This window comes from Piliocolobus tephrosceles, chromosome 4 (genome assembly GCF_002776525.5).
Source record: "Piliocolobus tephrosceles isolate RC106 chromosome 4, ASM277652v3, whole genome shotgun sequence".
In the NCBI taxonomy this organism is placed as follows: Eukaryota; Metazoa; Chordata; class Mammalia; order Primates; family Cercopithecidae; genus Piliocolobus; species Piliocolobus tephrosceles.
The window spans coordinates 112,712,870-112,739,432 of NC_045437.1; the positions used below are offsets into that span (position 1 = coordinate 112,712,870).

Consider the following 26,563-nt stretch of genomic DNA (forward strand, 5'->3'; position numbering starts at 1 on the left):
CCTGGGTTCAAGCGATTCACCTGCCTCAGCCTCCCGAGTAGCTGGGATTACAGGCACCCACCAAAACGCCCAGCTAATTTTTTGTATTTTTAATAGAGATGGGGTTTCACCATGTTGGCCAGGCTGGTCTCAAACTCCCGACCTCAGATAATCTGCCGTCCTTGGCCTCCCGAAGTGCTGGGATTACAGGCTTGAGCCACCACGCCCGACCCTAAAAATACTGAATTTTTAAAAATATTTTTTGTTTTGTTTTTGAGGCAGAGTCTCTCTCTGTCGCCCAGGCTGGAGGGCAGTGGTGTGATCTCAGCCCACTGTAACCTCCACCTTCCAGGTTCAAGTGGTTCTCCTACTTCAGCCTCCCGAGTAGGTGGGATTACAGGCCCATGCCACCATGCTCAGCTAATTTTTGTATTTTTAGTAAAGAGAGGTTTCACCATGTTGGCTAGGCTGGTTTCGAACTCCTGACATCAAGTGATCCGCTGTCCTCGGCCTCTCAAAGTGTGGGGATTACAGGTGTGAGCCACCGCGCCCGGCCGTAAAAAGCTATTTGTTTTGTTTTGTTTTGTTTTGAGACGGAGTCTCACTCTGTCTCCCAGGCTGGACTGCAGTGACCTCATCTCGGCTCACTGCAAGTTCCGCCTCCTGGGTTCACCCCATTCTCCTGCCTCAGCCTCCCAAGTAGCTGGGACTACAGGTGCCCGCCACCACGCCCGGCTAATTTTTTTGTATTTTCAGTAGAGACGGGGTTTCACTATGTTAGCCAGGATGGTCTCGATCTCCTGACCTCATGATCCTCCCGTCTCGGCCTCCCAAAGTGCTGGGATTACAGACGTGAGCCACCACGCTCGGCCTGTTTGTTTTTATTTAATGCAAAACAAATAAAATTGATTGCACTTTAGTTCCAGAGTTAAAAGGTTTTTGTTGTTGTTGTTGTTTTGTTTTAGAGACAAGATTTTCCTCGGTGGCCCAGACTGCAGTGCAGTAGCTATTCACAGGTGCAGTCATGGCGCACTGAAGCCTCTAACTTCTGGGCTCAAGCGATCCCCCTCTTGGCCTCCTGGGTAGCTGGAACCACAGGCACGAATCACCACAGAGGAGAAAGGCCAATTTTTAAGTGGGTTTAACTGACCTGTGCTCCCACCCACAACCACCAGAACACTTCTAAGTTTCTACTTACTGGCCTGTTGCAGCAACACAAAAATGGCAGGCCTGCCACATCAGGATCAAAGGTAATTAGTATTACAAATTAGTAATTTGCAGCGATTATCTAATTAATATCCATCCAGAGTTCCAAAAAATAGTGGAAGCGGCTAATCAGAGATACCAAGATCCACTAGATCTCGGCCTGCCACTGCACCCCACGCCCTGGCAGCTCTGTGTCTTAACCTTCTACGGACCCAAGCAAAGGGCGGCTCCTCATAGCTCTCCCCGCGCACTGCAGGGAGCTCCGTCCCCAAAGCTTCCCTCCGCTGTTCCCGGCTTCGCTGGAGCCGTCCTTCCCTCAGCCCCGGCTGGCTGGCTTCTCGGCTAGGCCCTCCGCCTGCGTAGCGTCAGGCAATGGTAAGAACTGCGGGGAAAACAATGGTGAGGGCATGCTAGTTTGGAGAGAGAGGGGATTGCAATTTTAGATAAAATCATCAGGGAAACCTCTCCCATGAGAAACACTGGAACGGAACCCTGCGGGATGAGAGTGAGCCACATGCTATCTGGGGAAAAGCGGTGCAGACTCAGGTCAGTGGGGTCATTACTTGCTCTGTATCTTTCACACCTGCGCAACGGGGTCCAGGGGTCAGAAAACAAAGTAAGAAAAATAATGCATGAAAGGCGGCAGCCTTAGGCCGGGCGCGGTGGCTCACGCCTGTAATCCCAGCACTTTGGGAGGCCGAGGCGGGCGGATCGCCTGAGGTCAGGAGTTCGAGACCAGCCAGACCAACATGGAGAAACCCCCGTCTCTACTAAAAATACAAAATTAGCCGGGCATGGTGGCGCATGCCTACAATCCCAGCTACTCGGGAGGCTGAAGCAGGAGAATCGCTTGAACCCGGGAGGCGGTGGTTGCAGTGAGCCGAGATTGCGCCATTGCACTCCTGCCTGGGCAACAAGAGCGAAACTCTGTCAAAAAGGGAAAAAGAGGACAGCCTTTCCAGCACCCAGGGCCCCGCCCCCTCCGGCCCCGATACCCACGGCTCCGCCCCTAGCCGCACATTCCCTCGGCTCCGCCCTAATCCGTTCCGCCCCGTCTCTTGACCTGTGCTCCCACCCACAACCACCAGAACACTTATAAGTTTCTACTTACTGGCCTGTTGCAGCAACACAAAAACGGCAGGACTGCCACATCAGGATCAAAGGTAATTAGAATTACAAATTAGTAATACTAATATATAGGGAATGGCCACGCCCATAGGATCATGACTCCGCCCCTCTCCGCTCTCCGTAGTTACGGAGCTGAGCATCAACGATTGGGCTGAGTCGGAGACCTCGTTTCCTGATTGGCCGTGTTGTACGGCGGCTTCTCGCGCAGCTGATGACCTGGAAGTGATGCCGAAAGCTGTGGACCGCGTGGGCTCGCCTCCCTGGGACTAGGTTTCCGTGGCCGCTGCGATGACCAAAATAAAGGCAGATCCCGACGGGCCCGAGGCTCAGACGGAGGCGTGCTCCGGGGAGCGCACCTACCAGGAGCTGCTGGTCAACCAGAATCCCATCGCTCAGCCCCTGGCTTCTCGCCGCCTCACGCGGAAGCTCTACAAATGCATCAAGAAAGGTGAGGCGGGAGCCGGCGTGGCCGGAATGGGGACGCGGGTAGCGGGGCGAGGCCCCCGACCGACTCTTCCGTTGTTGCAGCCGTGAAGCAGAAGCAGATTCGGCGCGGGGTGAAAGAGGTTCAGAAATTTGTCAACAAAGGAGAAAAAGGGTAAGAACCCTCCTTCCTCTAGATTTTGCATTTCTAAACGTAAACGGAGAAATCTCTACTTAGGTGCACAGTACAAAGGTTGACTCTGACCTAGCCCCATATACAGAAGCCAGTCAAGCAGTCGGTAAAGTCCCTTTGGTACAATACCGATACATCATGTATACGAGCTCAAAGTGAATTCCAAAGTGAAGCGAATCGTGTAAGCCAAGTTCCTTAGGGTAGACCCACCTTCATTAATGCAGGGACCTTCCTCCTCGGCCTCCGCTCCTTGCCTCAGATTACCTCGGGCCTCCTCCCTAATCCCCTCAGCCCTGAATCTCAGTCCTAGGGATGGCCCTTCTCCAGCTCTGTATTTAAGGAGCTGAGCGTTAACGTTTTTGTTTTTGAGATGAGTCTAGCCCTCACCGGGTTGGAGTGCAGTGGTGCGATCACAGCTCACCGCAGCCTCGTCCTCCTTGGGCTCAAATGATCCTCCCAAGTAGCTGGGACCACAGGCTTGCGCCGCTACGCCTGGCTAATTGTTGTTGCTTTGCAGAGACAGAGGAGTCTCGCCATGTTGCCCTGGCTGGTCTTGAACTCCTGGGCCCAAGGGATCCTCCTGCCTCGGCCTCCCGAAGCGTTGCAATTACAGGCATGAACCACCGCGCCTGGCAGCCTTAACTATTGAGTATACTCTTTTTCAGGCACTATGCTGTGGGGGAAACAATGACATTCATTGATCAGATAATGACACACACACAAATAATTACACGTTGTGATAGCCATGAAGGAAAATGGCAGAGTGCAATGAGAATCACTTCTTCACCCCACTTTTCTTAATGGCATTTATCAAAGTTTGAAACTTATTTACGTTTTTCTTCCCTGTATCACCCTCTCAGGCCAGATGGTAAGCTCCTTCAGAACAGGGCCTCCTTGCTTTATCCCAAGAAGTGAAACTGTAGGTGCTCAAGAGCTCAATAATGTTGGGCACACTTGATGCTCAATGGCGTCTAACCTAGCTGGGGAGGGCACCTCAGGGCAAGTTTGCCTCAGCAGTCCCATTTGAGCTGAGCTCTTAAGACACAGGGATTAATTTGGAGGAGGGGTGGGAGGATCCTGCCAGAAGAAAGAGGCCTCGGGGCAGGAGAGGGTCTGGGGAGCAGAGGTGCTACCTTCTTAGGAGGCTTGTAGGCCACAGTAAATTTAGTTTTTGTACTCAGTGCTTTGGAAGCTATTGGGGGCTAAAGCCAGGAATTGACATAATTTTTATTATTTTTTACACCCTAAGATTTTTCTGGCAGTTGAAGAAAGGATTAGAGAAGTACGAGTAGGTTTGGAGAGGTGATGGTGGAGACAGAGTTAGAGGGGACAGATTTGAAAGGACTTTTAGATGTGGAGAATGGGGAGGTATTGACAACTTCTAGGTTCTGGCATGCCCAGTTGGAGGGACAGAGGGCCTAATCTGAGATGTGAACAGTGGAGGCGGACCAGATTTGTGTAGAAAGATCACAAGCTTGGTTTTGGATAAGTTTTTGAGGTGCCGTAGAGACACATGACTTCCACCCCCTCCCCCCACCAGGAGAACTGTCAAATAGGCAGATGGCTATAGGGGTTTGGAGCATGGAAGAGAGAGGGCCAGGCTGGAGATGGTAGGTAAATCTGGGAGTTTTCAGCACACAGATGGCACTTGACCCCACAGCAGTGGCTCTGGTCAGCCGGGAAGAAGGTACTGCGAGGGGATGGCAGCCGAAGACAAGGCTGTGAGGAACACTCACAGTTAAAGGCGCTTAATAGACGGGGAGCCGGCAGAGGAGCGCTAGGTGTGGGGAAGAGCGCTGTCAGCTGAGGGCTCTGTCCTTGTGTCTGCCTGTTATCCAGCGTGGGAGAGTAGACTTTTCCTTCTGTGTCTTCAGGCTCCTGAGGCCCTTGCTCCCGAGTTTTGACACCTGGCCAGCTAGGAACCCTGGCTGAGGAGTCTCTGGCAAGCTTTCATTGCCTCACTGTCACTCTTGGGACAGAGCCCATGCTTCTTAGCCTGGTACCCAAGGCCTTGGAGGTGTCCCCTGCCAGTCTCTCTGGTGCCATTCTGATTCTCCCCCCTCATACTCTCCCCACTCCCACCCCCTCCATGGGCTGCCTGACACAGTCATCATTTAGCGTGCTGTTCAAGTATCACCTCCTAGCTGAAACCTTTTTTGACTCTCCAAAGAGAGCTGAGCTTATACACCTTGGCACCCATCCTGTCCTTCACCTGTCTGAGCACTACCTCACTTTGATGGCACTTACATGTTACCAGGAGGTAGAGATCACCCCAGAAGAGTGCACTCACCAAACACAGTTTTCTCTCTCCCTAAGACCCAGCCCAGGGCAGCACTTCCAACTGAAAGAAGGAGGGAGCAAAGCCAGAAATGACTGTTTTCTCTCATTTCAGGATCATGGTTTTGGCAGGAGACACACTGCCCATTGAGGTATACTGCCATCTCCCAGTCATGTGTGAGGACCGAAATCTGCCCTATGTCTATATCCCCTCAAAGACGGTAAGGAGCACATGGCCCCCTGACCTTGCTCAGCACTGGGGTGTCTGGGATCGTCTGCCATAGCAGAAGAGTATAGGACAGAGCCAGGAGTGTTGGAGCTAAGACGGGCCTGGATGGATTCTCGGCTCCATGTCTTCTTAGTTTTGGGACTACAGATGAGTTACCTCTTGCATTTCAGTTCCCGTCTTATAAAATGGGAATCCTAGCCCAGGTGCTGTGGCTCGCACCTGTAATCCTAGTGCTTTGGGAAGCCAAGACAGGAGGATCAGTTGAGGACAGTAGTTCAGGAATAACCTGCGCAACAAAGTGAGACTCCATCTCTACAAAAAAAATTTTTTTAATTAGCTGGGTGTGGTGGCACATGCCTGTAGTCCTAGCCACTTGGGAGGCTAAAGCGGGAGGATCACTTGAGCACAGGAGTTTGAGGCTGCAGTGAGCCATGATCATACACCACCACACTCCAGACTGCATGATAGAGTGAGGCCCTGTCTGGGGAAAAAAAAAAAAAAAAGGCTGGGGGGTGGATCTTGGGTACCTACGTATCACTTGTTGGGATAAAGCAGGGAGAGGCCCTGTTTTGAAGGAACTTACCGTTTGGCCTAAGGGTAAGAACCGAAGTCAGTTCTCTGTGGACTATGAGAATAAAAATAGATATATGTGAGTAGATGTATGTGAGTAAGCTTTGTAAGCTAAGATGTTTCACCCGGTGTTAGTCCTGTTAGGTGGGTTTAGGCTCAGGGGGACCTGTAGCTGTCCGGATCTTACATAGCAGGGGCCAGATCTGAGGCATAGGAAGTGACGGATGGCAGGGACCGGGACAGCCCCTGTTGGACTGGAGCCCTTTCATAGCTGTCATGTGAGAATGTAGGCCGTGTGTGGCTAGACCATGCCTTGAAAGTCTGATTGAATTTAATGATGGCAACCAATTCAAGATGCTTTTAAATAGAACATAGACCGAAGAGAACATGGTTGTGGGACAGATTAGGCTGGTGGGTCATCAGCTGGTGACTTCCTGGCATACAGGTTGTACAGCCTTTTTTCCAAACAGCACTTCTTTCCTCTCTGTAGGACCTGGGTGCAGCCGCAGGCTCCAAGCGCCCCACCTGTGTGATAATGGTCAAGCCCCATGAGGAGTACCAGGAGGCCTACGACGAGTGTCTGGAGGAGGTGCAGTCCCTGCCCCTACCCCTGTGAGGGGCTCCGGGAGCACCTGGGCACCTGCCGCTGGGAGCTACTGGGCTGGCAGTGGGACGACTGGCTGTCCTCCTGCCCACACACACTGACTGCATCTTCCCAGTTCCCCAAGGCACGCCTTCTTCCCAGGCAGCTCCAACAGCCCTTTCATGAAGGTAATGCCAGTCTTCTGTCCATCAGTGCCATTTCCTATAGAACTAAAGGCTGTTCCAAGAAAGTGGGGTGGGGAAAGTAAATGCTAAGACTAAAATGTGGTGAGTCTGTGGGTGTTTTCTTAAGCAGCAGCTGCTGGTTGGACCAACGAGTTGGTGGGCGGGAAGAGTGAAGCAGTCTTACTCACCAGAGAGCCCGAAGGACTCAAAGGGTTCTGTGCTAATGCTCAGCTGCCCAGGGCCAGGTGCTTTGTCTCAAGCTGAGAACTGATCCTGCTGCTACCCCAGCGTTTTCAACTCCCTCTTCCAGGGTAGATGGGGGCTGTGAGGTAAGGCAGGGGGCCCAGACCCACTTCATGGAAGCCTAAAGCCCCCACATCAGGAACACCCCCATTCCTAACTTTCCCCCAGGAGCCTTAAATGCCACTGTGAAGCTTATGGAAGCAATTTATCCACCCACACAGCAAATTTTAAATAGGAATATGAAGCTAAAAATGCATCCCCCCAGGCTATCCCTCTTGCTTAACATAATGGCCTTAGTAACCCAATCCCTTGAAACATTTTAGACTTGGGGCCCCTTCCTGCTGTCAGAGGCCCTGCACAGGACTCAGTATACACAGCAACCAAGTTCAGGCACCCTGGAATAAACTCACAGGACTCTGTATACACAGCAACCAAGTTCAGGCACCCTGGAATAAACTGGAAATAGCTTGGGCTTGAGGGTCAGGTCTGGTTAAAACTCCAAGCTGTCTCCTTTCCAAGCTGTGAGCCTGTTGTGCAAGTTATTTCATTTTCCTGAATCCCATTACACGGATTTCTCCCATGGAGGTAATAAGATCTGGTAATGGGTATATGTAAAAGCACGTTGCCCGGGGTCTGACATCTAAGCTCCCCACAGTCAGGGCTGCAAGCTGGGTTCTTTCTGCCTGGACACCGGACACCTGCTGGCCATGTTTCTGTGTGCAGCAGCCACCAGGCCGCGCCCAGTACCTGTGTGTGGTAGGCATGTGGTCATAATTTGTGAGGCTAAAGGTTGGCCAGGAGAAATGAGAAGGGCAGCGAATATATTTGTTCCAAGTTATAAAACAACGGCATTCCATTCTAACTGGGACTGTTTACAGTGGGAGATGGTTCATACTGTTGAGGCTGTACAGTGGGAGGAAGAAGTGGGGCACCGCTGGACACCCTGGGGCCGAGGGCCAAGGGTGGACGTAGCATTGGCATGGCAGCAAGAGACTTGGCTGAGGGCAGGGGTGGAAGGATGTCTACTGCTGAAGACCAAGTCCCTTGCCACTCTGTTGCCTGCTACTAAGTCAAGGGCAAATAAAAACAGGAAGAGACAGCAGGAGCACAGGGGCCAGCATCTCCCTTTCCTTATGCCATGGAGCCAGCCGCCAGGTGTGGGCTGGTCCATCTCCCTCCGCCGTCTCTGCCAAAGGGCTGCTCCAGCCCTCCCCTCAGCGGAACTCCTCAGCCAGGTGCTCTGAAACCAACCACAGTCCACTGAAGCTAACCACCCGACTGAGACAGACCCAGGCTCACAGGTGAGAACCCCTTTCAACAAAATTCCTTCCAGGTAGGAATCAGAATATGATGCGTTTCCCATCTGCCGGGTTCTGCTCCATGGGACAGTAGGGACACTTCAGCCTGTAAAGGGAGGATAACCAAGAACGTTTCAGGGGTGGCCAGTAGGAGAGCCAAGCCAAGGTGGAGTAGAGCACAAGGAACTTACTTTCCTCCATTAATGAGCTTATTGAGTGCATCTCGGGAGATAACATGGCCACAGATGAGCTTGATGGGAGGGTTGGAATCTGACGTCTGCTGGCGGAGGATGGGGCAAGCGAACACGGAGTGGTACCAGCACTTCATGCCTAGTTCAATCTCAATCTGGGAAGGGCAGCAAAGGAGGTAAGTTCCACTTCCTGTCATGGCTGTCCTCCCCAGTGCCTCTTGCCCACGATTCCCTGGGCCAGGCCTCACCGGTAACTCGTCCTTGTGACTCCAGACCCCAGTGCACTGCCTTTGCTCAATCACAGCCTTGATGTTCATCAACACGGGCAGCGCCACACAGCCAGAGGCAAAGCTGCAGACAAGGAACACAGGCTAGAGTGGCTCAGACCACAGCAGACAGGCAGCAGGGCCAGCACGCCATGCTTTAGCATGGACCTTGAGACCGGGCTCTGACATGGTGCATGGTCCTCAAAGATCCCTCACATTGTTCATAAGGTGCCACATATGTACTTATGTGTGTCTGACTTGAGACTCATTTGAATGCACCCCAAAATTTGAGCATCTACAGGGAAGACTTCCTATAGCTCTAGGGGCAGTTATCTGCTCATCCTAATGACTGAAAAGTCCTTGGTGTGACTAGGGGACAGTGAGCAGTTCCAAAGGGCCCCAGCCTGCCTATAGGATTCATCCTGCTGTGTAGTCACTACATCTTTATAATGGTGGCTACCAACTAGGCCGCCTAACAAATGGAGGCTGAGGTTCCATTCTCATGACAACTGCATGGGGAAGGGAGCCTACTGGCTGGAACCTCAGAGGAACCCTACAATGCACAGGGTAGTCCTGCACGACACAATCATCCTAAGGTGCTGATGTTGTTCTTGCTGGGAAATAACATTCTATAACCTGAATCCACGGTCACAAATTAGATGAGCGTGGAATCAGTCCACTATATTGAAGTGCTGTATTCAGACTCCATAAACAGTCTAAACACACAGTAACAACTGTCTACTGTGGTGGAGTATGTGGTTCTGGGGTCAGGTCCAAGTGCCCCTTATTCCCTGTGAGGCCTTGGGCAAGTGAGTGCACATCTTGACTCTCCATTTCTTCCAACTGTAGAATGAGGATAACAGTGGCTGTCCCTCCCAGGGTTGCTGAGCTGTGAGGGAGGTGTCTGAGCAGCAGTGTTGAATACATGTTACTCAACCACTCACATCTCCCCTGAAGGCAAGTGGTAGTGAAGACATGAGGTCATGAGGAAGGCAGGCTTCAGAGGGGCGTGGGCTAGCTGGGAAGGTCTTGCAGTGATCCAGGGTGAGGTGCAAGAGAGGCAGGGACCTCATTCAGGAGACCTTACAAAATGGGAACCGTGACCATGCCACTGACCTCATGGTGACCTCGGGCCATAACTCTTCCTAGTCTCAGTTTAACTGCAAAATCAGGTAATTCCTCTCCTGAAGAATGACTAAGAAAGCCAGTTTCGGTCTCTGAAAGCACTGAGCACTGTTCCTGGCACATGGCAGGGCCTTGGCAAAATGATGATTCCCTCTCTACCCTCCCAATTGTGCTGTCCTCACGGGGCTGGGTTGTACCTGACGCTAAGGGGGGACTCCACAGAAAGCCCCAGCAGGGAACAGGCGTCCCGGGTAAAGGTCTCACAGATCTCTGCCCAGTGGCTGTTGTCCAGCAGGTGGCAGTAGGGTGACTTCTCCAAGCCCAGCCGCAGGTACACCAGACTGCCCATCATCACCTGGATCTCTACAAGGCAACCAGGGGGTGCAGCTCAGGGGGTGCAGGGCTCTGGGTCCACCCCAAGCGGGCGGCAGGACTGTGCAGCATCATATACTGAGCCCAGCGGTTCCCAAGCCCCCAACCACACTGAGCAGGGATGAAAATGCTCTCAGGCAAATGTGACTAAAACCCATTGGGGAGGTGGAGGTCCAGGCTGCTTCTGCAGGACAAGAACAGGCATTACCTACATGGAATCGGGAAGGAGGACAGTTCTTTTCCAGTTCTCTTTCCTCCCCAACTGCATCAAGGATCAAATAAGTCCTCAGGTTGGCACTGGTGTCTTCACACTAATCTCCATTTAGAGTAACCCCAGGTTAAGAGCTTTCAAGAGGCAGCAGTATGTAGCTAAAACTTAAATCATGGCTTGGGGCCGGGTGTGGTGGCTCATGCCTATAATTCTAGCACTTTGGGAGGCTGAGGTGGGTGGATCACATGAGGCCAGGAGTTTGAGACCAGCCTGCCCAACATAGTGAAACCCCGTCTCTACTAAAAAATATAAAAATTAGCCGGACATGGTGTCAGGCACTTGTTTTTTTTTTTTTGAGACGGAGTCTTGCTCTGTTGCCAGACTGGAGGGCTGGAGTGCTGGAGTGCAGTGGTGCAATCTCAGCTCACTGCTACCTCCGCCTCCCAGATTCAAGTGATTCCCCTGCCTCAGCCTCCTAAGTAGCTGGGACTACAGGCGCCCGCCACCACACCTGGCTAATTTTTTGTATTTTTAGTAGAGATGGGGTTTCACCATGTTGGCCAGGATGGTCTTGATCTCTTGACCTCATGATCCACCCGCCTTGGCCTCCCAAAGTGCTGGGATTACAGGAGTGAGCCACTGTGCCTGGCCAGTGTCAGGCATTTGTAATCCCAGCTACTCAGGAGGCTGAGGCAGGAGAATTGCTTGAACCCGGGAGGTGGAGGTTGCAGTGAGCCGGGATCACGCCACTGCACTCCAGCCTGGGCGACAGAGTGAGACTTTGTCTCATAAATAATAAATAAAATCATGGCTTGGTTTACATATTTATTTTGAGATAAAATTTAATAAATATGAGTGGAACTAAAAAAGCAAGTTAGTACAGGTTACTACACGTAAGCATAGGTTAGACTCAGATTCCAGGTCTGGAAATTCTAGCATGACAGGAAGAGTGCTCAATTGAGTCTTTTTTATTTTCCTTTTTGTAGAGATGGGAGCAGGGACAGGGCTTCGCCATGTTGCCAAGGCTGGTCTCCAGCTCAAGTGATTCGCCCCTTGCTTTGGCCTCCCAAAGTGCTGTGATTACAGGCATGAGCCATCGCGCCCAGACAAGTTTCTTTTGTTTTCTTTTGAGATGGAGTCTCACTCTGTTGCGCAGGCTGGAGTGCAGTGGCGCGATCTCAGCTCGCTGCAAGCTCCACCTCCCGGCTTCATGCCATTCTCCTGCTTCAGTAGCTGAGACTACAGGCGCCTGCCACAACGCCCAGCGTTTTTTGTATTTTTAGTAGCTACGGGGTATCACCATGTTAGCCAGAATAGTCCTGATCTCCTGACCTTGTAATCCGCCCGCCTCAGCCTCCCAAAGTGCTGGGATTACAGGTGTGAGCCACCGCGCCCGGCCTTTTTTTTTTTTTTAAAAGGACTTTTCCATAGGCCAACCAGGTCAGGGAGGCACATGAGGCAGAACAAGTGGGGCTCTGAGTGTGGTGTGGCGCACAGCAGGCATGAGGACCCTGGGTGGTCTGCGCTGAAGCTATAAACTAAAGGTATGGCCAGGCGCAGTGGCTCATGCCTGTAATCCCAGCACTTTGGGAGGCCGAGGCGGGTGGATCACCTGAGGTCAGGAGTTCGAGACCAGCCTCAACATGGAGAAACCCCATCTCTACTAAAAGTACAAAATTAGCCAGGCGTGGTGGTGCATGCCTGTAATCCCAGCTACTCGGGAGGCTGAGGCAGGAGAATTGCTTGAACCTGGGAGGCAGAGGTTGCAGTGTGCCAAGATTGCGTCATCGCACTCCAGCCTGGGCAATAAGAGTGAAACTCCGTCTCAAAAAAAAAAAAAAAAAAAAAAACTAAAGGTATGGCAGATGTGAGAGAGGAGGAGCCTAGAGTTCATCCTGGACACAATGAGGGGTCAGAGAAGTTTCTCGTTGGGGAGAGGCATCTGCATGGGCGCAGGGACTGGAGCCTGATGTAACCCACCATATCCAGACATGTATCAGACCAGGCAGCACAACCCCAGCCCCCTGGGCACTCACCCCGCTGGTGCAGCCGAGCAAAGGGCTGGAAGTGCCGAGCATAGCTGAGGGCCTCCAGCTGCTTCTCCGGGCCTCCTGCCAGGAGGCGGATGAAGTGCAGTCGGTGCAGCTTGAACTCCAGGGAACTGTTGAGTTCCAGCAGGCGCTGCCTGTGGGAGACGGCCCATCTGGGAAGAAAGGGGCCAGTTTAGTGTAGAGCTGGTGGGGGCTAGGACCTGAGAGCCAGGACCTGAGAAGAGGGCCCCAAAAGCCTGTGTGAGGCTCTTGAGACAGGGCCGGAGGCAAGTCAAGTACATCTGGGTGAACTGAAGACCACAGTCAAGCCCTGTGCCCTGAGAGGTCGGAGAGCAGAGTGCTGCTGGCCCACCCAAGGGCCTCCTTACTCCAGCGCAGGACCCAGGTCTTGTTCGTGCAGGGCTTCCAGGATTCGATTCAACTCTAGGAAAGGCTGCTTGAAATCCAAGTCCACGTTCAGCGTTGATTCCTACAAGGAGAGAGAGGAGATCCTACCACTGCAAGATGGTGTCTCCAAAATTCTCTGTGCACATAATGAAACCTCACCCGCCAAAGACAGGCCAGAGAGAGCTGGGCTTTGCTTGAGGAGCTTGGTCTCGTGCCAGCCACTTGGGCCTCTCTTGTTCCCATCTCAATCCTGGGGAGGCTGAGTATGACATGCTGACCTCCAGAGTGCGGACTGCAAACCCCACCCCACAACGGTAGCAGTGGAGACAGTCCCCAGGCTATGCACTGAATTTCATGGCGAGAAAATTATTCCTCTTCAATCCTCCTAGTACAGTAGGGAAAATCTTTACTTTTACCACCAGTGTGTCTTTAACACCTAACAAGTACTACTTTGTCACTTCACTCATCTATCTCCCTTTTCAATAAAGGGATATGAGGCCTCAGCTCTGAACCCTGGCTGGCAACCAACTCTAACTAGAAATGCGTAACTTCTCTTTTCATCATATACGTTTTTAAAGCTACCTTCTACTTCTGGCAGAGGCGCTGATTTCCTTTAGGAAATAAGCGGATTTGAAGAATGGCAGGGACTTCATATACTGAAAACTAGCAGGTGAAAGGCAGAGCAGGCAGGTTGTCAGCACCCGCCCGGCCCGGCTGTACCTGGCACAGCTCCTCGGCCACGCTGAGCATGCCCTGCTGGTACAGGTGTTCCACGATGGCCATCTGCAAGATCTGCTGCTGCTGTTCCCGTGCGTCCCACACCGCATCTGACACAACACCACAGATCTCAGAGTCGAAGTTCTGACAAAGGAGGAGAGACAGGGCCTGGTGATGCGGGCACTCTTGCTGGCTCTCCTTCGAGTCCTTGTACATCCCAGCTTCAGGATACTCCCAGCCCAGGCCTGGAGCCAGTCACATGCTCACCCTGTCAATGGCTTTGCCCACTCGGGATACACTGCTGTGAATGTCCTTATGGTCCGAAGCCAGTTTCTGCACCGTATCTTTGATCTTCCGGCAGCATTGTGACATCACCAGAGAGAGGGTGGCTGAGAGAGGGGTCCCCTGGAGGGCTGCAGAGAAAGTGGAATAAGGACACAGAGGAGGCAGACTGGGGCACCTGCCTTGGCAGCAGACCTTAGCTCTGCCTCCTCTATTCTAAATGCCAGCCCCATGGCCCAGGAGGCAGCCCTAAATGCCAGGGTGAGAGAACTAGCTTCTCTTCCAGGTCCTGCCACTTTTTAACTGTCTGACTTGGAACTGGTCAAATGGGAAAAGCCAGTTCACCTCTGGGAGCCTTCATTTCCTCATCTGTAAAATTATAGTGAAAAGAAGATGATTTGGCACTTACTATGGGTCAAGTGTTTATTTTAACTCACGGACTATAGCATGCATAGGATTCTGTTTAACTGTGAAGTTAAACATAGAGTTACCACAGGATCCAGCAATTCCACTCCTAAGTATACACCAAAATAAATAAAAACATATGTCCACACAAAAACTTGTAAGTGAATATTCATAGCAGCGATATTTATAATAGCCCAAAGGTGGAAACAACCCAAATGTCCATCAGTTAGTGGAAGAACATGGCACATCCATACAACGGACCATCATTCAGCCATAGAAAGGAATGAAGTGCTGATACAGGCTACAACAGAGGCAAGCCTTGAAAACATATTAATCAAAGAAGCCAGACACAAAAGGCTACATGTGATATGATTCCTTTTATATAAACTATCCAAAATAGGCAGATCTATAGAGACAAAAAAGAGATTAGCGGTTGCCAGAGGCTAGGGAGAGGGAGGAATGGAGAGATAGTTAATGGGTTAGGTTTCTTCTGGGGGTGATGAAAATGTTCTGAAATTAGTGGTGAAGACTGTACAATTCTGTAAATATGCTGAAAACCACTGAGTTGTACTTTATTTTTTAAATTTTAATCTATGTATGTATGTATATATTTTAAGACCGGGTTATGAGACTGGCTAATACTTTTGGTAGACGGGGTTACCATGTTACCCAGACTGGTCTCGAACTCCTGGACTCAAGCGATGTACCTGCCTCAGCTTCCCAAAGTGCTGGGACTATAGACATGAGCCACCATGCCCATCCAGAGTTGTACTTTATTTCTTTGGATACAGAGTCTTGCTCTGTCACTCAGGCTGGAGTGCAGTGGCGCAGTCTTGGCTCACTGCAACCTCTGCCTCTCGAGTTCAAGCGATTCTCCTGCCTCAGCCTCTCGAGTAGCTGGGATTACAGGTATGCGACACCACGCCCAGCTAATTTTTGTATTTTTAGTAGAGACAGGGTTTCATCATGTTGGCCAGGCTGGTCTCAAACTCCTGACCTCAGGTGATCCACCTGCCTCAGCCTCCCAAAGTGCTGGGATTACAGGCATGAGCCACTGCACCCGGCCAGAGTTGTACTTTAAAAGAGTGAGTTTAATGGTAAGTGAATTGTAGCTCAGTTTTTAAAAAAGACATAGGAACCAGGGACTCCCTCTGGTCAGACCTAAGACAATTTGAACATTACATTAAATAACTGTAATGGATTATAACCTATTGAATACAATAAGAATATGAGTGTGAAGTGATAATAATGAAAGGAGAAGGGAAAGCTTTACAGTTGAATGCCAACTAATAAATGTATCAAGAATGACAAAGCAGGAAAAATCACCATGTTGCAGACAGCTTAGTAATAATTCACACAACAATCATTAATGGATAGTAAAACTAGTAGAGGCTGAAATTTGGTAAAGAGCAGGACATTTATATGGTATCAAAGTATCTCCCCACATACCACCTGTTGTGTGTGTGTTTTTTTTTTTTTTTGAGACAGTCTCGTTTTGTCACCCATGCTGGAGTGCGGTGGTGCGATCTTGGCTCACTGCAACCTCTGCCTCCTGGGTTCAAACGATTCTCATGCCTCAGCCTCCCAAGTAGCTGGGACTACAGGCATGTGCCACCATGCCTGGCTAATTGGTTTTGCCATGTTGACCAGGCTGGTCTCGACCTCCTGGGCTCGAGTGATCTGCCTGCCTCAGCCTCCCAAAGTGCTAGGATTACAGCCCACAAAGTACTTAGTGATTACAAAGAAAAATCAGGAACTTTACAGTGGAAAAATTTAGCAGATACCATCTTAACTAAGTGATCAGAGTGAAGATCAGGCCAGGTGCAGTGGATCATAATCCCAGCACTTTGGGAGGCTACACGGGAGGATCACTTGAACCCCGGAGTTCAACACCACCCTGGAGGACCCCATCTCTACACTAAAAAAAAAATTAGCTGGGCGTGGTAGCTATTGCTGTGGGCCCAGCTACTCCTGAGGCTGAGGTGGGAGGATCACTTGAGCCCAGGAGGTCAAGGCTGCAGTGAGCCAAGATCACGCCACTGCACTCCAGCCTGGGCAACAAAGTGACACCCTGTCTCCAAAATAAAAGTGAACAACAGCAATAATGCAATAAACCAACATCTCGTGTCTTCCAATGTGATGCACTGAGAAACAAATCCCTTCTGAAGTACTCCTGCCAAAAATGCAAAACCTAAGTAATGAGAAAACATCAGACTACTCCAAATTGAGAGATGTTCTGCAAAATTGGCTTTAATGCTTCAAAAATACCAATGTCATGAAAAATAAAGGAAGACAGAAGAAATGTCCCAGATTAAAAAAAACTAAAGATTAGACAGGAGAAACGAAATGAAGTGTGTGATCTTGGATTGGTTCCTGGACTGGAAATCAAAATGCTTTATGAAAATTCCTGGGACAGCCAGGCATGGTAGCTCACACCTGTAATCCCAGCACTTTGGGAGGCCAAGGCAGGTGGATCACCTGAGGTCAGGAGTTCGAGACCAGCCTGGCCAACGTGGCAAAACCCCATCTCTACTAAAAATACAAAAAAAAAAATTAGCCAGGCATGGTGGTACGGGCCTATAATCCCAGCAACTTGGGAGGCTAAAGCAGGAGAATCGCTTGAACCTGGGAGGCAGAGGTTGCAGTGAGCCAAGATTGCACCATTGCACTCCAGCCTGGGCAATGAGAGCAAAACTCTGTTTCAAAAAAAAAAAATTCCTGGAACAATGGCAAAATTGAAATGTGAACTACACTGGCTGGGTGTGGTGGCTCACACCTGTAATCCTAGCACTTTGGGAGACTGAGGCAGGCAGATCACTTGAGGTCAGGAGTTCAAGACTAGCCTAGCCAACATGTCAAAACCCTGTCTGAACTAAAAAATACAAAAATTAGCTGCAGGTGGTGGTGTGCGCCTTTAATCCCAGCTACTCGGGAAGCTGAGGCACGAGAATTGCTTGAACCCGGGAGGTGGAGGTTGCAGCTGAGGTGAGATCACACTACTGCACTCCAGCCTGAGCAACAGTGAGACTCCATCTCAAAAAAAAAAAGAAAGAAAGAAATGTGAAGTATAGTTACTAGGTAATATTATATCAATGTTTCATTTCTTGGATTTATTTATTTATTTTGTTTTTTTGAGATGGAGTCTCGCTCTGTTGGCCAGGTTGGAGTGCAGTGGCGTGACCTCTGCTCCCTGCAAGCCCACCACCATGCCCAGCTAAGTTTTGTATTTTTAGTAGAGAAGGGGTTTTGCCATGTTGGCCAGGCTGGTCTTAAACTCCTGACCTCAGGTGATTTATCCGCCTTGGGCTCCCGAAGTGCTGGGATTACAGGCATGAGCCACTGCGCCTGGCAATTTCTGGGTTCTAATAAGTATGCTGTTTTTATGCAAGAGAATGCCCTTGATTTTAGGAAATACACACTGAAGGCTTGGGGCTATGTTATCTACAACTTATTTTCAAATGGTTAAAAAGTAATGATAACGGCAAATATGGCAACATATGAGCAGTTGGTGAATCCAAGGGTATATATCAGTTCTTTACACTATTCTTGGAACTGGTCTCTAAATTTAAAATTATCTTTAAAATCTTAAAAAGCTAAAAATAGGCCAGGCATGGTGGCTCATGCATACAATCCCAGCACGTAGGGAGGCTGAGGCAGGAGGATCACTTGACCCCTAGGAGTTCAAGACCAGCCTAGGCAACATAGACACTGTCTCCACACACACACACAAAAATTACAAAATGAAAAGAAAAAAACTTAAAAATAGAAAAGTAAGTTGAAAACAAAATGTAAATGGGAATCATCTCAGGTAAATTAATCATTTCTGTTGGGCTTTTTGAAATAGTTCAGAGACTGTCATTACCCGGTTTCAAGGAGGCCTAGAGATGCTGGTACCAACATCCTCATCATCGTCCTTCCGGAACCCTGTCACTCAGTAGCTTCGGGTCTCCCATGTCCTCAGGGAGGCTGTCGCAGGGCACTTGCAAGGGTGGCCACCCACCTGCGCTGGCCAGCTCAGCCCGCAGCTGGCCCACGTAGTGCAGCAGCTCCTCCAGGCTCTGCTCGCAGTGCTGCCCGTAGGTCAGGAACTTCTGCAGGACCTTGTCCAGCTCTCTCTCCACGCACGCACACTGCTCCATGGTGGCCTCAGCCTGGGGAGGGTCAGCTGGGTCAGGCCCCATCTGCACCACGGTGGCATGGCAGGCAGGGTGCTCAGAACCCCTCTTCAGATCCCTCTCACCATTCCCACATCATGTATCAATGTTCCCTGCTTACCAAAACATAGGTTTGTAACATCCCATCTCCTCAGCCCACTGGGGTGCCCAGTGGAGGATGCAGGCTGGTGTGAGGACAGGGTTTTTCTGAATCATGATGAGAAAATTATTCCATTTTCAACTATTTTCATGCCTTAATCTTTGTTCATTCCCTTTTAAAGCAGAATAGAGAGCAGGCCTCACAGAGCCCTTAGCTGGCAATACTATCTAACTAGAAATCCACATACTGCATAACGTCATATTACACGTATGTATTTTCTGTTTTTGAGACAGGCTTTTGTTCTGTTGCCCTGGCTAGAGTGCAGTGGCACAATCTCAGCTCATGGCAACCTTGACCCCCCAGGCCCAAGGGATTCTCCCACTTTAGCCTCCTGACTAGCTGGGACCACAGGCATGTGCTTCCACACGTGTCTAATTTAAAATTTTTTTTGTAGAGACGGGGTCTCCCTGTGTTGCCCCGACTGGTCTCCAACTCCTGGGGCTCAAACAATCTTTCTGCCTTGGCCTCTCAAAGTGCCGGGATTATAGGCATAAGCCACCATGCCTGGCCCATGTATTTTCATAGAGTCATTGTGGCCACATTCTTACAGTTAAAGGAACTGCTTTTCCACGTACTATAGTAACATAAGCCATAAAGGCTGTCCTTGAGTGGCCGATATTTGGAAACACAGCTTGGGGAATAACTGCCAACCATGCCGGCCTGACGGGCTTGCCTACCACCCCTGCCTCACCCTCACCCGCTGCGCACCTGAGGACAGGCACAGAACCCTTGCTCTCTCATAGCCCCGTGCCCTGGTACATGCTGCTTCCTCACCTGGCCTGCTCTCCATCACCCTTACCTCCTTGACTACTTGAGAGGCTGACCCATCACTTCTGAGTTGGCTCAGACATCAGCGTCTTCAGCAGCTGTCTCTAGCCTGTGCCCACCTAGCTCCCTCTACTCTCACTTTGCACCCTTCTATTTCAGTTTTGGTCACTGGGCCTGTCTCCCCAACCAGACCAGAAGTAAGAGAGCTTGCTGCAACACAACCTTCCCTCCTCATTATACCATTGAAAGAAAGTTAACTTTTCTTGTCCTATTTCCACTCCCTACCACTGGGGCTTCCTTCTTTGTCCTTTCTACCCTGGGCCACTGCTCCTTTCCATTTCAGAGCAGCCTTTGACACTGAACATGTGGGCAAATCTCAGAATGTCTGTGACTCAGCTGATTTCCTTCCCCATCCTTCCATCTATGAGATTTGAAGTGAGAGGGTTCTGTCACACTTCCCTCTGAAAGATTCAAATCTAGCCCAGTGCCCATTCTCAAGAAGGGTATGGAGGAACATCAGAAAGAGAAAGAGAATCTTATGTCCAAGGTGACCACCAAGATCTTCCCAGTTTCACAGGCTCTCTTCATTCATTCCCACCAGCATGAGTCCCGGCCTCAGCACCTGGGCCCATCTGTAGCCACTGTCACCCAACCTGACAGGGAACAAGTGACAGTGAAATGGCACCCAGGGCCTCGGGGGCTGTGTTTATTCCCTCTTTCCTTACAGCTAATGCTATTACACTGGAATCTATAGTCACGGAGTCCAGAAGCTAAGCCACCCCCCCCCCCATCCCCTCTGTACAAACATCCTGCAACTGAATGTGACCCATTATGGCAAAATATAACAGGGTCTCCTATCTAAAATGATGTAATTATTATGATTGCTATTATTAACAGCTGACAGGCCGGGCGCGGTGGCTCAAGCCTGTAATCCCAGCACTTTGGGAGGCCGAGACTGGCGGATCACGAGGTCAGGAGATCGAGACCATCCTGGCTAACACGGTGAAACCCCGTCTCTACTAAAAATACAAAAACTAGCCGGGCGAGGTGGCGGGCGCCTGTAGTCCCAGCTACTCCGGAGGCTGAGGCAGGAGAATGGCATAAACCCGGGAGGCAGAGCTTGCAGTGAGCTGAGATCCGGCCACTGCACTCCAGTCCGGGCGACAGAGCGAGACTCCGCCTCAAAAAAAAAAAAAAAAAAAAAAAAAACAGCTGACATTCCAAATAGGAGCCTGTTATGTGCCAGGCACTGTTCTAATGACTGCATACATTAATTCATTTACCTAATGCTCACGAAAACACTATGAGGTAGGTACAATGATTAGAACCACTTTGCAGATGAGAAAATGAGACACAAAGATTAAATCAGTTGCCCAAGGTCAGGCATCTGGGAAGTGGAGGAGCTGGGAACTGAAGCCAGACAGTCTGGCTCTGACCTAGGAGTCCTTCTCTAAGTATTTCACATCACAGGCACTCCCAGGACCAGCTTCACAGGCCACTGTTTCACCAGGAAAGGAAAGCAGCAAATATCTGTGTTGGAATGAGTGTACAGCAACCATTAATGACGACGAGAAACAGAAAATTAACCACAGAGCTCATGAGAATGATCAACTAGGGAAGATGGCAGGACACTAGAATGTTGGCCAAGAGTGTCTGGGAACTAGAATCACAATTTTTCAAAAATAAACATATCAAGCATTTTGATATATTTATCAAAAATAAACATGGTTCAAAACAGCCAGGACCTCATGAAGGTCAAACAATCCGGCCCTGTCAGACCCCAAGAGCTACCAGGCTTATCAAAGGCAAGCTCAAGTCAGCATCTTGAAATTGTATTTACTATACTTGATCTTAGCCAAAAGGCAATAAAATTGCCTTTATGAGAAGCAATAAAATTGTATTTACAAAGTTGAGGAAGGAGATGGGTACAGGATTGCGTTGTGGCAAGGAGTAGGAAACAATCTAAGGACCTCTAATCATTAGAGGAATCAAGTAAGTAAGTAAAATGTGGGGGATGCATCTATGGAAACCTGTGGAGCATTTAGAAAGTGCGTCCCAAATATACCCAGAGCAACATCAGTAAGATCCACACATGGCGCTGAGGTGGAAAAAAATGAGCTCTAGGCAGAATCCATTTATGTAAATTAAAAATATATGTGGCCGGGCATGGTGGCTCACGTCTGTAATCCCAGCACTTTGGGAGGTTGAGACGGGAGGATCACGAGGTCAGGAGATCGAGACCATCCTGGCTAACACAGTGAAACCCCGTCTCTACTAAAGAAATACAAAAAATTAGCCAGGTGTGGTGGCGGGCGCCTGTAATCCCAGCTACTCAGGAAGCTGAGGCAGGAGAGTGATGTGAACCCGGGAGGCGGAGCTTGCAGTGAGCTGAGATTGCACTACTGCACTCCAGCCTGGGAGACACAGCAGGACTCCGTCTCAAAAAAAAAAAAAATTATATATATATATATATATATATATGCATGCATATAGGCCAGGAGCAGTGGCTCGCATCTGTAATCTCAGCATTTTGGGAGGTCAAGTCAGGCAGACTGCTAAGCTAAGGAGTTCGAGACTAGCTTGGGCAACATGGCAGATTTACCTGGGCATGGTGGCACATGCCTGTGGTCCCATCTACTCAGAAGGCTGAGGTGGGAGGGAGGATTGCTTGAGCCTGGGAGGTCAAGGCTGCAGTGAGTCATGATTATGCCACTGCACTCCAGCCTGAGCAACAGAGTGAGACCCTGTCTCAAAAAAAACAAAAAGAAGATATACACCCAACACATCAGAATGGTTTCCTGTGGTGAGAAGAGGGGGGAAGAATAGGGACAAAAGGGAATATAAATACAAAGGAGAAAAAGGCCCTGCATGGACCAGTAAGTGTCACACTGAGGAGTGTGATTAACTCAGTACTTTTTTTGTTTGTGTTTTTTGGAGACGGTCTTGCTCTGTTGCCCAGGCTGGAGTACAGTGGCACTATCTTGGCTCACTGGCAAACTCCACCTCCCGGGTTCAAGCAATTCTCATGCCTTGGTTTCCCAAGTAGCTGGGATTACAGGTGCGCCACCACACCTGGCTCTTTTTTTTTTTTTTTTCATTTTTGTATTTTTAGTAAAGACGGGGTTTCGCCATTTGGGCCAGGCTGGTCTCAAACTCCTAGCCTCAAGTGATCCACCTGCCTTGGCCTCCCAAAGCGCTGGGATTACACGTGTGAGCTAAATCACCTGGCCAAATTTTTAAAAATAAAATAAGTGAACTGAGAAAACAGAACTGTTTGCGGGTATTCTATCCAAAAAACCCAGGAAGTTAATTCAGTCTGTCCAGAGCAAGCCACTCTGCCTGAATCATAGTCATCTTCAGCAGGCACAAGGAATTGTGTTTGTCTTTGACAAACCTCATGATTAATAGAAGTACTGATGATTGAAATTTCATGTCCACTGGTCCTAAGCCTTTCTCCCCAAGGTCTCACATATACAGAAATTATCCACCAGGACAACCCTCCGAAACACACACCAGATCCTGTTACCTTGTGCCCAACACTGCCATGGTTGACATATAAGCCCTTTGCAATTACATATTTGCTTCCTTTGCACAAATTGTTCCTATTTTTAGAGTGCCCTCTGCACTTCTTTGTATAGAGTACGTAAGCTGTAGTTAAATTATCACCTCCCCTTGAGCCCTCAGTGAAATCTCCCTGCCTCTTTTTCTGCTTCATAACCTGGCAGGAGTGGCCACACCACACCCATCTGAGTCCTCAGCCACTGCAGCATAGTAACAGCCTGTCCACGTTGGCCTCCCCCATTGGTCTGTGAGCTGCTCAATGGCTGGAGTGCAGTCTTGTCCATTCTCCCGCTCAGTGCCCAGACCAGGGCCTGGTCCATGGCAGATGCTTAGTAAACATTTGTTGACTGGGGCCGGGCACGGTGGCTCAAGCCTGTAATCCCAACACTTTGGGAGGCCGAGGCGGGCAGATCATAAGGTCAGGAGATCGAGACCATCCTGGCTAACACGGTGAAACCCCATCTCTACTAAAAAAATACAAAAAATTAGCCAGGCATGGTGGCGGGCGCCTGTAGTCCCAGCTACTCGGGAGGCTGGAGCAGGAGAATGGCATGAACCCTGGAGGCAGAGCTTACAGTGAGCCGAGATCGTGCCACTGCACTCCAGCCTGGAAGACAGTGCGAGACTCGGTCTCAAAAAAAAAAAAAATTTGTTCATTGGCTGGGCGCAGTGGCTCACGCTTGTAATCCCAGCACTTTGGGAGGCTGAGGCAGGTGGCTCACCTGAGGTCAAGAGTTTGAGACCAGCCTGACCAACGTGGTGAAACCTCGTCTCTACTAAAAATACAAAAATTACCCAGGTGTGGTGGTGCACGCCTGTAATCCCAGCTACTCGGGAGGCTGAGGCAGGACAATCGCTTGATCCCGGGAGGTGGAGGTTGCAGTGAGCCAAGACCACATCATTGCACTCCAGCCTGGGCAACAAGAGCAAAAACTCCATCTCAAAGAAAACAAAAACAACAACAACACATTTGCTGATTAAATGACATATCCATTTCGTAACTTCGCCCTAGAGAGCCTGAGCTCAAACGTGTAGGAGTGCGTAGAAAGAGACATGAGTGAAATATTAAAATCTCCATGACGGCATGCATGGAGGTTTATCCTGGAGTATTTAGCATCCTGAAACAAGGGGCTCTTGTGCAGGGAGAAAAGAAGTTTGAGCAAATCACAAAGGTCCCTTTTGCCTGACAAAGATTAGACAACCTCCATTGACTCAATTCTTAACGCTTTTTTTTGGGGGGGGGGGGCAGGGTCTCTTCAGTTAATAGGGTTGCTTAAAAATTAAAAATTAAAAAAAAAAAAAAATAGAGACAGGGTCTCAATCTGTTGCCCAGGCCAGAGTGCTGGAGTACAATCAGGGCTCACTGCAACCTCGACCTCCTGGGCTCAAGTGATCCTCCCACCTCAGCCCCCCACCCCAAGAAGCTGGCACTACAAGTACACCATGTAGTTCCCCCGTGAACACTCCTGAGTTTATGACACATTTAATTGGTCCATGCGGGGCCTTTTCTCCTTTGTATTTATTTATGTATTCCTTTTTGTCCCTATTCTTCCCTCTCTCCTCACCACACCTGGCTAATTTTTTTGTTGTTTGTTTTTGAGATGGAGTCTCATGGCACGATCTTGGCTCATTGCAACCTTCACTTCCCAGTTTCAAGCGATTCTCCTGCCTCAGCCTCCTAAGTAGCTGGAATTACAGGCACCTGCCATCAGACTGGTTTTTTGTATTTTTAGTAGAGACGGGGTTTCACCACGTTGGCCAGGCTGGTTTTGAACTCCTGGCCTCAAGTGATCCTCCCGCCTCGGCCTTCCAAAGTGTTGGGGTTACAAGCGTGAGCCACTGCACCCGGCCTAATTTTTTGGAGAGACACGGTTTCACCATGTTGGCCAGGTTGGTCTTGAAGTGCTGAGCTCAAGCCATCTGCCAGCCTCAGCCTCCCAAAGTGCTGGAATTACAGGCGAGAACCACCGTGCCCAGCCAATTCTTAGACTTTCGCAGCCGCCACCTCCATCTATTCTCTACCCTACATGTCACTCCTCTTCTTAAAACCCAAAGATTTCCACTGTACTTAGAAAAAACTCCACATTCCTTTCTATGCCCTACAAGCTCTACGTGAGGAAACCCCGACTCTCCGACCTCATCTCCTACCATTCTTTCCCTTTCTTACCATACTCCAGCCACACTAGCTTGCTTTCTGTTCCCTGACTATACTCCCAGTTGATTTCTGCCCCGGGGCCTTCGCACTGGTTGTTCCCACTGCCTGGACCACTCTCTCCCCATATCTTCCTATACCTTCCTCCTAATTTGGGTCTCAACGCAAATGTCACGTCTTAAGAGACGCTCTGCTAGACCACAGTATCTAATGCTGACCCCTCTGCCCCACCCTCACACCAGTTACCCTGTCACATCGCCCTCTTCCATTTTTTTTTTTTTTACCACACAGCCCTACTTGAAGTGGCTTTCTTTTCTCATTAACCAAAACTGGAGGGAGGAAAAAGCCCATCATTTTCCCTGGACAGCAGCGTCTACTGGGAGTTTGACCCGTATTAACATGCAAACGACAGGAAACTCCTAGTCATCCTTCCAAAGCCCCTGCCCCAAAGCCCTGCGGAGCCCCGTGCGCACCTGCTCACCTCCGACCCACCGCGGTCACACGAGGACGGGACGTTTGAGTCCGAGCTACTCCCCCGGCTGAGGCGGCTCTTCGGGGGCTGGGCCGGGACCTGAGTCTGGGACTCCAGCTCCCGGCCCGGGGCCGATAACTGAGAAGAGCCAAGGGAAGATTGTCCGGGGCTTAGTCGTGGGTAGCAGGGAATCCGGAGAAGGCTGGGACCCGGGAGGCCGGCCGAGCTTTCCCCGCCGCGCGCCTCAGCTCCGCCGGCCGCCGTTGCCCGCCCTCGGCCCGCACCTGCCGGCCCCAAGCCCGCACGCTCTCACCTCGCCCCGCAGCACCGGCCCCGGCTTCCGGCGCCACTGTCATCGGAACCGGAAGCCACGGCGGTCGATCAGCGGCCCGGGCCCGCCCACTGGCGGTTTCGTGGAGGGGTGGCCGTCCCACGAGCCCGCAGCTTTGCGTCCGGCCGCCGAGCCTCCCCGCCGCGCGTGCCGAGTGGAGTCGCCCGCGGGAACAGGGCGATGGCCAGAAAAGCCGCGCCTGTAGTCCTCTGGGGGGTCGCGCCTGGTCGCCTCCAGGTTCCGAGTCCCTCCGGCCGGGCCGCGGGCCTCCCAGTCGGCGGAAGCCGCTGGCCGCGACCGCTCCTCGCCGGCTGGCGGGTTCCCCACCCGGCAGAGGAGGCGTCGGCCCCGCACTCAACCCAGCGCCCGGCTCCCGGGTCAGAAGCCCCAAGTGGTTACGCCTACAGCGCTGCCCGCCCAGCTCAGTGAGGGCGGCGCGGGGGCCGTGAGGGGCGGTAGCTGGGCTGTGCCCGCGGTGGTCCCGCGGTGCGCTCTTGAAATATCAAGTGATGCTTAAAAAAAAGAAAACTCCAGGTCGGGCGCGGTGGCTCACGCCTGTAATCCCAGCACTTTGGGAGGCCGAGGTGGGAGGATCACGAGGTCAGGAGATCGAGACCATCCTGGCTAACACGGTGAAACCCCGT

The 26,563-nt window shown here is 50.6% G+C and overlaps 2 protein-coding genes across 10 annotated transcripts; one reads left to right on the forward strand and one right to left on the reverse strand.

The window, feature by feature from the left end:
* The first annotated feature begins 2,452 nt into the window (after positions 1 to 2,452).
* NHP2 (NHP2 ribonucleoprotein) lies at positions 2,453 to 6,871 on the forward strand. Its single transcript, XM_023193672.1, has 4 exons — positions 2,453 to 2,761; positions 2,842 to 2,911; positions 5,322 to 5,427; positions 6,496 to 6,871. The coding sequence occupies exons 1-4, from the start codon at positions 2,602 to 2,604 to the stop codon at positions 6,619 to 6,621; spliced, it is 462 nt and encodes a 153-aa protein (XP_023049440.1). The 5' UTR covers positions 2,453 to 2,601; the 3' UTR covers positions 6,622 to 6,871.
* Positions 6,872 to 7,820: 949 nt separating this feature from the next.
* Positions 7,821 to 26,069, reverse strand: RMND5B (required for meiotic nuclear division 5 homolog B). Of its 9 annotated transcripts, none has more exons than XM_023193664.2 (11): positions 25,902 to 26,069; positions 25,590 to 25,726; positions 18,322 to 18,472; positions 13,902 to 14,047; positions 13,638 to 13,778; positions 12,899 to 12,999; positions 12,516 to 12,682; positions 10,094 to 10,259; positions 8,754 to 8,856; positions 8,506 to 8,660; positions 7,821 to 8,420 (listed from the first exon to the last, which is right to left on the reverse strand). In XM_023193664.2, exons 3-11 carry the CDS (start codon positions 18,458 to 18,460, stop codon positions 8,357 to 8,359), a joined length of 1,182 nt encoding a protein of 393 aa, XP_023049432.1. In that variant the 5' UTR covers positions 18,461 to 18,472; positions 25,590 to 25,726; positions 25,902 to 26,069; the 3' UTR covers positions 7,821 to 8,356. The 9 variants fall into 9 exon arrangements, with proteins under 9 accessions (XP_023049432.1, XP_023049433.1, XP_023049436.1 ...); XM_023193665.3 differs by having other exon boundaries at positions 7,840 to 8,420; positions 25,598 to 25,726; positions 25,902 to 26,067; XM_023193668.3 differs by having other exon boundaries at positions 7,840 to 8,420; positions 18,184 to 18,472; positions 25,902 to 26,067.
* Positions 26,070 to 26,563: the final 494 nt, after the last annotated feature.

Bases quoted from the DNA above. Each gene is read 5' to 3' on its own strand.
- NHP2 (XM_023193672.1), top strand. From the start codon at position 2,602: ATGACCAAAATAAAGGCAGATCCCGACGGGCCCGAGGCTCAGACGGAG. The intron at 2,912-5,321 runs GTAAGAACCCTC...CTCTCATTTCAG, and splicing joins GTCAACAAAGGAGAAAAAGG to GATCATGGTTTTGGCAGGAG. The intron at 5,428-6,495 runs GTAAGGAGCACA...TCCTCTCTGTAG, and splicing joins TCTATATCCCCTCAAAGACG to GACCTGGGTGCAGCCGCAGG.
- RMND5B (XM_023193664.2), bottom strand. From the start codon at position 18,460: ATGGAGCAGTGTGCGTGCGTGGAGAGAGAGCTGGACAAGGTCCTGCAG. The intron at 13,000-13,637 runs GTACAGCCGGGC...CTCTCCTTGTAG, and splicing joins TGGCCGAGGAGCTGTGCCAG to GAATCAACGCTGAACGTGGA. The intron at 8,857-10,093 runs GTACAACCCAGC...CCTTGTCTGCAG, and splicing joins GAGTCCCCCCTTAGCGTCAG to CTTTGCCTCTGGCTGTGTGG.